The sequence below is a fragment of the Mesitornis unicolor genome, unplaced genomic scaffold, assembly GCF_000695765.1.
Source record: "Mesitornis unicolor isolate BGI_N332 unplaced genomic scaffold, ASM69576v1 scaffold2152, whole genome shotgun sequence".
Taxonomy (NCBI): domain Eukaryota; kingdom Metazoa; phylum Chordata; class Aves; order Mesitornithiformes; family Mesitornithidae; genus Mesitornis; species Mesitornis unicolor.
The window spans coordinates 33,044-42,402 of record NW_010171017.1 but is presented as its reverse complement, the minus strand read 5'-3'; the positions used below and the strand labels follow the sequence as shown (position 1 = coordinate 42,402).

The following is a 9,359-nucleotide window of genomic DNA, read 5'->3' as shown; positions in this document are numbered from 1 at the left end:
TGCCCACAAATGGTGCAATGTCAGTTGCTTAATAAGCCTCTGTGGAGACCCTGACCACCTATTAAATTGTAAGTTATAACGTCAATAATGTAAATAATAACATCAGTACCAACTTCAGGTTCTGAAGTTTGGTTGTCTTGTTTTTTTAATCCTCTCACCCACACCCAGTTCAAATCAAATGACCCCAAATGCCCATTGTCACATAACCGATGACACACAAAGTTAAACGTAACTTGAGAGCAGCAACTTTGCAACAATATGAGCTTTAAATAAAAGCAGATTATTAAAGTCTGTATAGAATTTAAACCATGAAATTATGAAATAATTTGTTTTTACTGAAGATTTCCCATTCTTACAAAGAACTGTTGGCCACAATCATCTTTAACTGCTGTTTTCCTGAAGAACAGTTATTTTCAGTGTTGTAATTAGTGTAACAGAAGACAAGTGCTTTTACATATAATGAGTATTTTAAACAAATTTAAGACACTTTTCTGTAGGATCATCATCAAATGATGCTCTTTTCAATAATTTCTGTGAGCTTCTAAACCACATAAAGGATAATGCACATTACATTTTATTCACACTATAAAAAAGCACAATATACAGGCCATATCCTTTAAAGTGCAACACAACAGAACATTTCTGCAACATTCAGGTTCTTCAAAGACCCACAAAAGTAGGTATTTAATATTTAGGAACAAATCCTGTATCAACACCGATTGTAAGTTCTGAATGGTTATCAAGCTTGCCCTTGCTGGAAGTGCCACACTAAAAGCGATGCTTACGACCACTGAACAACAGTGCCATATTACGTAGCCTTCATGTCTCATGGCCAAAATGAGAGCTTTTATCCTTTAGTCAGTGAAGAGCATCTGCAGTGCCCTGTACTGAAGGCAGTTCTTTGCCTATGCCCAGAAAACATCTTTAAAGTATGCTTAGTTTCACCATACAGGCTACTGCTTCAGATGTCAAACCTACCAAGAAAAATATGGTAAACGGAATAGAGCAAGCATGTCTCTGTGTTGGCAGCGCATGCCTCGCTATGTTTGGCACTATCAACCAAATGTCTTGGTAACACACAGCATAAGCAAATACCAATTTGCTTTTCACTTCATAAATATTTTTGGTTGCATGTTTCGCTAAGAATAGTTGGAAACCTCATTTGTTCCTGAGATGAGCACAACAAAACAAAGTGAGCTCCATCCAAAGCTGCCAACGGGACAATCTCCTGCGTTTCCAGCCTCGCTACCCGCCTGCTGAGCCAGGTGTATCATCTCAGTCTTCCCCAAGGCGCCACTTCTGCGATTCTTCTTGGCGCACATCGGGCCTGATCTGGTTTCTCATTCCACCGAGAACATTTGAGGTTGCCTCTGTCGCAACAATGAAAGGTTTCACCACGGTCGGTGGGATTTGGCGGAGGACTCCTCCTACTGCTCCAGTTACTCCTCTGTTTTCATGCTCACGAGCAGCAGTCTCATAGATGGTTTGGGCTGTGTCCGTAATCCCCTTGGAGAAATTAACAGACATTAGTTACACTGACAAAGAAAAAGCAACCTCTCCTAATTCTAAAGGAAACTTAAACTGCTCAGCACTTACCTTTTTTGTGATTTGTACAACCCTACTGATATAAATATGACTTAGTTCTTGTAATGACGCTTGAAATAACACTGCTATGAACTTACAGATGACAATACATCACGTAACTTCCGGTGGCACTTCTTGTGCAAAAGGGAAGAAGCTGTGAGCCTTTCAAAACTGACTGAATTCACTGCAAACTCCCCAGCTGAGACCTAACTTCCTAGACATGACACGAGGTACAACTAACTGAAAGTAGAATACAAACAGTACAGCAAAAACAGGTCAGTATTCCAAGCTTTAATACAGCGTCATGGTAAAGAGAGCGTTCACTTGTTTTAAATCCACTTGTTTTAAACACTGAAAACATCAGAATTAACAGTAATTGGGCGGGGGGGGGGGTGGGGAGGATAGGGGCAAGGGAGGGACGGATGATACGGGGCAGGAAATCAGGTTTACATGCCTCAGAATAACTGTAAACCCAAAGAACTGTAGAACACTGAAGTCCTATTATACTCATCTGTGTAATATCTTAGTCTAGTTCTGCTTCTCCGATTTTTGGTTTAATACTAACGAAGACAGTCTTGCTCAAAACTTTAATATCCTTCTTCATTTGGTTAACTTAAACTACGGTCAGGTATTTTCTTTGCTGTGTTAGGAAATAATTCTTAAGTTTGGTTAAGGACAATTACTTTAGCACTCACCTCTTTTACTACACTGTACGCTTTGGCGACACCTTCCCGTAGGTCTACTGGTTGATGAGCTAATCGATGGCGAGGGAATCGTTTGATCTTCTTTGCTTCAATAAAGGTAGGCCCAGGTGATACCATGTCATACGCGGTTTCTGCAGCTGCCTGAAGATCAGAAGCGAACGTAAAATACGTAAGTCTTATAGCATCCAACCACAAATTTCAACTACTAACAGGCTGAAAGAAGTAAAATAAAAGCATTTTCACTCCACAAACAATAGTCATTTACATCAGACTGAGGAATGGGTGCAGCTGTAACTACACAATAAGTTCCATAATGAAAGAATGAACGTTGTAGGCTTTGGTAAGGTGTTTTTTTTTCCCTCCCCTAATTGCCATTCCTTCAAAGGCATCCTCTAAACTGCACAAAATGCTCAAGATAGAAACTGAAACTTTTTTCTCACAAACACACAAGCATACACATAATTCCACTGTTTTTTTACTGTATATATTCAAGTTTAGGCACATCTGTAATATTTTCAAAATCAGGTGGTAAAAGTGTATTTTCATTACCTATTTTATCTTACAGAGCATAAACTTACTAACACTTAAATCCAAGATTACTTTAGGGTTAAATCCATAAAGCTGTTTAGACATCATGCACATTTTTTATGACATGCTCCCAACCTCAGATGTACAGCACTAAGACATCAGCTTAACATAAAGCACTTCCTAGCAACACCACTCATTTTACATCTAACTCCAGAAGCAAGGCACTGTACCTGTATAGTCTGAACCATTCTGTTTGTCAGCTCCAGTGCTGCCATTGCCGTGGAAGTACCAAAAGAAGCCGCTCCTCTTTGAAAGCCTCTTACAATGCGGCCGTCCTTTCGGTATTGCTCTATTGGCAACCACACCAAGTCTTTCAGACCTTGGACTGAAAATGAAGACAACACCATAGTTAGAAAGTTTTCTTGAATAGGCACAATTCCTTGAGAGGAAGTGAAAGCAAGTGCCAACATCCTTTGTAGTTTGGTTTTTTTTGGTCGAGTTTTGTTTGTTTAAAAGAACTGCCACATGTGTCTGAATAGAAATAAGCATTAACTTACCTAACTGCACTAGCGAATGCATAGGTCCTACTCCTCCCAAAATTCCTGGGAGCTGGTTTTTCTTTATATCATTAAGCCATTCACTGATAGCATAGGAGAACAATTTATCCACACCTAATAAACTGAAGTAAACAAAATTATTAATTTTTTTTAAACATGCAGTTCCTAAGATAAATGTATCATTCATTGAAGTAAACAAAGATCTAATGTAAACAAAAAGAAAGTTGTTTTCAAGCATCACTTTTGTTACTTTTGGCTGACCCAAGCATTTCATGTGTCTGTACTTCACAAAACAGAAGCTCAAGACTGCACAATCACATCCAGTTCAATAGGAAGTAAACATACAACTAAAATTAAGAGAGTTTAGCACCAAGACAAGCACACAGATTAAATACTGTCTTGAAAATTCTGTTTAGTCCTTGAACACTATATATTTGACAAAAACTAGAATAAAAAAATATCTGTAAAGTCAAAAAGTGTCTTAAATTTAAAAGTGCATCTTATCAGAGAATTTGCATTTTGGTTGCTACATTCAGTTATTCATTATGAACTTGTTCAATTTGCAATACCAATGTTCATCTACAGATTGATAAACTTACCCATGTCTGTAGCAAAGTCTCTTCAGCTTTAATTCTGAGCAGTTTAACTGAGCAAGCCCAATAAGAATCCCAGCCAGCGTCCCCTGTAAGTGAAATATTTTGTTATCACAGGAGTTTATTCATCCTGTACAATCTGTAGGTGAGAAATCATTTCATCATCTCAACTCTTTTTGCAGGTATTTGTCTAAACTGATTCTCCCCCAGTCTCCCAAATGCCAGTTGTTACAGGGCTATGAATTATGTTACAGGAAAACTTGCAAAAGATGGAATCTGGCTTAATCAGCTACTCTAAGAAAAACATCTGGATACAAGAAGGCTTCTTCAGAAATATTAAGATATAACCAATTATGTAAACACAGCTCTGGCATTAGTGAGTTCCAGGCATTCTAAAGCCGCTGTTTCATGTTTTGATTTCCACGGCAGCAGTGCAAATTCAAGAAGTTGCTGCTGTTACTTCTCCATATTTTCTTACTGATTTGCCATGACAGAGTACAAATCTGGTTGTGCAAACAGGACTTTTTCAGGTCTGCTCAGTAAGATCACCAACACATACATCAAAAAGAGCTTTTTTAAACCTGTATTAGATTCTGCCATTGCCACTGAAGCCCATACACTACTAGACTGCACAGGAAGGAAACATGGCAACAAATCAACCAACCAACCAAGACAATACTTTATTCTGGCATTAATGAGGAAGAAAATGAAATGTACACTTCTGGCATCAGAGTGTGGTATCATCCACTGAGGGCCACCACAGCTGTGTGGAAACACTTCCAGCCAGTCAGTGAGTTGACAAATGAGACTTTCAAGTCTTATTCTCAGTTAATGATACCTGAAGGATCCACTCCCTAGTTTTTAAATGAAAAGTGAAACAAGGTTACATTTTATTGAAACTAAGACAAAAAAAAGTCCTAAATTTCTCAAGATCAAATCAATGAGGAGGGAGCAGAAAAACATAATCCAACTCACAGAGGGGAAAAAAAAACCTCCACAAAACAAACATCATTTTTTTGTTCTACAGCATCAGCACTATATACAAACCTGATCCATTGACACATGTTTGCCGTGGTAATCAAGCCGTATTGGAACTTCTGATGTAAAACGAAATTCTCTGGGATATACAAAGGAAATTTTACAGTGAGAAACATGAAAAGGAAACAAAGTTATCCTCCCGAAAAGAAACCCACAGCTTCCCATCCTCCTGGAACAGGGTGCCATACCCTTTTCCATAGTTATTGTTTTAGTACTTCAAAATAAGTACACAAAAGACAAAGGCAATTTCAGCTTTTCTTTGTTCATTACCATCTATTCAAGATTAGCATTTATTATAAATTTAACAGTCCTACAGAAGTGCCACAAATCCTGCAGGTGAACATCTTCCCTCAATTTTCACAGCATGCATTTCCATTACAAAAAATTTTACAAAATTCAGCCCCGCAGCTGCAACTTATTAAAAAATTCTGTTGGTGATTTACGTGATGGAATAGAACCACATTCTCTCTGAATTTGGCTCTGCACTGCTTACTGAAGTGCACATCTGTTGTTAGAGGCACTTATACCCTGATTACACAAGAACAAAATTCTGCATAACAAGCTGCAACTTTGATAATCACTTCCCAGTCAGGACTACATTAGAGTTTCCCTTGCGATCTGTTAAGCTCTTACCCCTGCCATGATACCCTTTTCCTTTATAGACTCTCATGTCTGGTTACATTAAGTCTAATTTACATTGTTAGGCATGAGAGTACAAAGACTGTTCTTTTTATTTATTTGTAAAACTCCTCATTACTGGGTCTGTACACAGCAGAGCTTTACCTGATTTTAACTTCTTGTGCACAGTAGTGTGCAAAAGTTAACAAAAAAGTTACCAGCTACCTTCCAGTGACAAAAGGTGATTTCTACAATCAGTCAATAACCAAACAAAAAAACCCACACTTTGTCATAAGGTCTGAATAGTTTAGCATCACACTTTCTTAAAACATTCATCAGAACAGCTGTGTGTCACTGGAAATTTTGTAATGAGAGCTTACCTGAAAAATACTGGCTGATCACTGTACGATGCCACTTCTTGTGAGAAATGATGATCATCTCCATTAACCACATCCATAGAATCAATGCTACCATTTTCGTTTGCTTGCTTGTGTGATGAGAAAGAAATGACTGGACTTGGTTCCTTAAGGCTGCCAACATGTCTGGGCAAACTACACGTAACTTCAGCACCAGGAGACTTTTTAACTAAGGTAAGAAGTGATACACAGTAAACTAACTCAGATTTTTCACAGTGATTACAAAAAGACTGTGTTTATACAATTGCTGTGCCCATAGTGGGCTCTAATGCTTATTAATAGGAATATTTAGATTCTCTTAGTAAGATAGTATCTTAGTTATCAATAGAAATTATTACAAGAAGTTTTAAGTTGAGGTTTATGCATCAGCATAAATAATCTATCTAGTTTTAATGGCAGTACTGCAGAGTACTTCATTACCCATGCATTTCACTATGATATCTCAACAGAAATAGCAGTTAATAGTAGTTAATAGCACAAATATGCTTTTCAACATATACTGGTTTTTGCATCAGGAGGTGTAGGTGATTAAAGCACTGCTTTAACTGTATACACGCATTGCACTGCTTATTTGTAATCTTGAGTCTGTTCCTTTCTCTAGGGGTTATACAACTTCAAGCTATTAGACAAAGGTATTCTTTTATGCAAGAGGTATTAAATAATGTATTTATTTTATCTAATAATAACTTCTAATATTATTATATTGGGTTTGCATGGCAAGGTTTTGGTAGTGGGGGGGTTACAGAGGTGGCTTCTGTGAGAAGCTGCTAGAAGCTTCCCCTGTGTCCAACAGGGCCAATGCTACCTGCTCCAAGACGGACCTGCCACCGGACAAGGCCAAGCCAAACAGCTACAGCACACTGCAGCAGGCTCCTGGCAAGACCTGTGGCTCCACAGAATGAGGAGCCCACGCTGGAGCAGATTTGCTGGCAAGACTCATGACCCTGCAGGAGACTCATGCTGTAGCAGTTTGTTCCTGAAGGACTGCACCCCATGGAAAGAACTCAGGCTGGAGCAGTTCATGAAGAACTGCAGCCCATGGGAAGGATGCTCTTTGACACAGGCTGAACTGACCACAAACCCCACTCCCCATCCCCCTGCACCACTGAGAAGAAAGAAATAAATCAGAAGTAAAGTTAAGCCTGGGAAGAAGGGAGGGGTAGAGGGTAAGATGGTTTTAAGATTTAGTTTTATTACCCATTACCCTACTCTGATTTGATTGGTAATAAATAAAAATAATCTGCCCAAGTTGAGCCTGTTTTGCCTGTGAAGGTAATTAATGAAAGATCTCTCCCTGTTCTTATCTCGACCCATAAGCCTTTCATTATATTTTCTCCTCCCCTGTCCCTCCTGCAGAGGGAGAGCGACAGAGCAGCCTTTGTGGGTACCTGGCATCCACCCAGGGTCAACCCACAATCATATAAACAGTCCTCAAGTTTTTCAGTTCTTATTAAATATGCTTCAATTTTGGGGAAACCTTTTATACAATGGAGATCCCAGATGTTGAAGTCCTTTGTTGGTGTTTATAAAACACAAAACTAAAATACCCAAAGTTTGTGTTATAACAAAGTAGTTACTGATGTTGAGGTTTGGTCACATAACATTCTTTTACAGACACATGAGATTCACATGTGAATTTATAGACACACACACACATTAAAGGAGAAAGAAGCAGCACTTTCATATCAGATTTTTGAAAAGTGTACCTTCAGGATCTGGAGTAACTAAGAGTTCTACTTCTGTAGAGAGGCTAGTGAAAAAATCCTTCAGGAAAAACAAGGCATCCTAACATCAAAAATAAAATACAATAAGGTTAAAAACCAACACTCAATACTCTAAAGAAATATTATCTACTATTCCAGCTCTTTTTTTCTATATAGATATGAACCAAAACTCAATTTTGTCCTTTGATCCTTTAACAAGCACAGAAGCCACACAGGAATCTAGGACAAAAACCAGCAAAGTCCTCTTGGTCATAGCCCCCTGCTCCATGTAATAGGATTTCATACTCTATCTAGCTCTGTCTTGAAACTCCAGGGCTGTTTTCATCATCTCTATTCTCATTTTGGAGGCTGTTCCAGAACCCAAGTGTTCTAATGGCTATAAACTTTTCTCTGATTTCCAATAAAAGAGTATTCAAACAGTTTATATTCATCTCTAATACTGCCAGTGTCAGACAAATTACTTCAGATCTCCCCACGGCTTCATTGAAAGTCATTAATATCTTTATTGTTAATTTCTTGTTAATATCAGATGCATCACACTGATGCCTCATTCATCCAATAATTCATGAGATCTTGATTTTCTTTTCCTTTTTATTGTTTCCAACTGATAAGCAGACAGCTTGCATCGTAATAAGAATTTCTAACATGACTGCATGCAGCCCTGTGCTTCCAAGAAAGCTGTGGATAATTTTGCACAAGTTGTAAAGCTGAATTTTATTTATGCTACAAAAGATAAGACTTAGAAAAGTAATCAAGAAGGAACGTATTTCCTCACTAGATGGCAGTATTTTCATGCTATTTTTCTATATATGAAATTATTACAAACTACACAGTTCAATTCTTCTAACAGTAAAATGAAAACTTTGTCTCTAATGTGTGTTGAGGGAAACAGAAAGTAGGTATTGAACTCCTAATTGTGCTCTTGAAGCAAACCCACAGCTTTCTGCAGATGACAAATTAAGCAAGAAATGCGTCAACAGAGAGCAGTAACTTGCACTTTAAATTTGAATGCATGAACATATGCAGCTTCCTTACTGGCGTAGGAAAAAAAACCCTATTTCTTGAGTCTATGAAAAATTCTTTGCATAAAGGCTTGCTAAAGAAAGTAAAACAGCTTCTCTCATTTCTGTTCTTCATGCCACTGCAGCTGATAGTGAGACAAAAGCCCTCGCAGTATGGAAGCAATCCTCAAGTGTTGAACATCCTTGACTAAAGTGTTGTGAACAGCTTCTGGATCAATGACTAACTTTCTTCAGTTAAAAACACCAAGCCACTTCATGAGCAAACAAAGCAAGAACATTCAAGAATAAGTACATGCTTTTTAAAAGCCATGATTTCAAACCATTAGAGATCATCCGAGCTCTCAGGGGGTGAACTGGTATTACCGAATAAATAGGAAGAGATTCAAAGATGTGTGATTGATTATAAGTAATAAAGGTATCAAACCAAGAAAACAACCCCATGAAATGTGTATGATGGTTACAAGTACCTGGTTAAAAAAAGCCAGTATCATTAAATAAATTAAAGTTTATTTTTTCTGCATTGGCACAACTAACCTGGTCAATATTGAGGCGAAGTGGCATCAGTGAAACACGTA

The 9,359-nt window shown here is 38.1% G+C and overlaps 1 protein-coding gene across 1 annotated transcript in view; it reads right to left on the bottom strand.

Moving 5' to 3' along the window:
• Nucleotides 1–558: 558 nt before the first annotated feature.
• Nucleotides 559–9,359, bottom strand: part of LOC104537082 (autophagy-related protein 2 homolog B-like) — a 41,836-nt gene continuing 33,035 nt past the window's right edge. The window contains 9 exon segments of the mRNA XM_010179866.1: nucleotides 559–1,506; nucleotides 2,280–2,429; nucleotides 3,047–3,201; nucleotides 3,374–3,495; nucleotides 3,973–4,055; nucleotides 5,014–5,083; nucleotides 6,003–6,207; nucleotides 7,745–7,823; nucleotides 9,319–9,359. The exon segment at nucleotides 9,319–9,359 is cut by the window's right edge and continues 31 nt beyond it. Coding sequence (XP_010178168.1) covers nucleotides 1,276–1,506; nucleotides 2,280–2,429; nucleotides 3,047–3,201; nucleotides 3,374–3,495; nucleotides 3,973–4,055; nucleotides 5,014–5,083; nucleotides 6,003–6,207; nucleotides 7,745–7,823; nucleotides 9,319–9,359 — 1,136 coding nt within the window. The 3' untranslated portion in view covers nucleotides 559–1,275.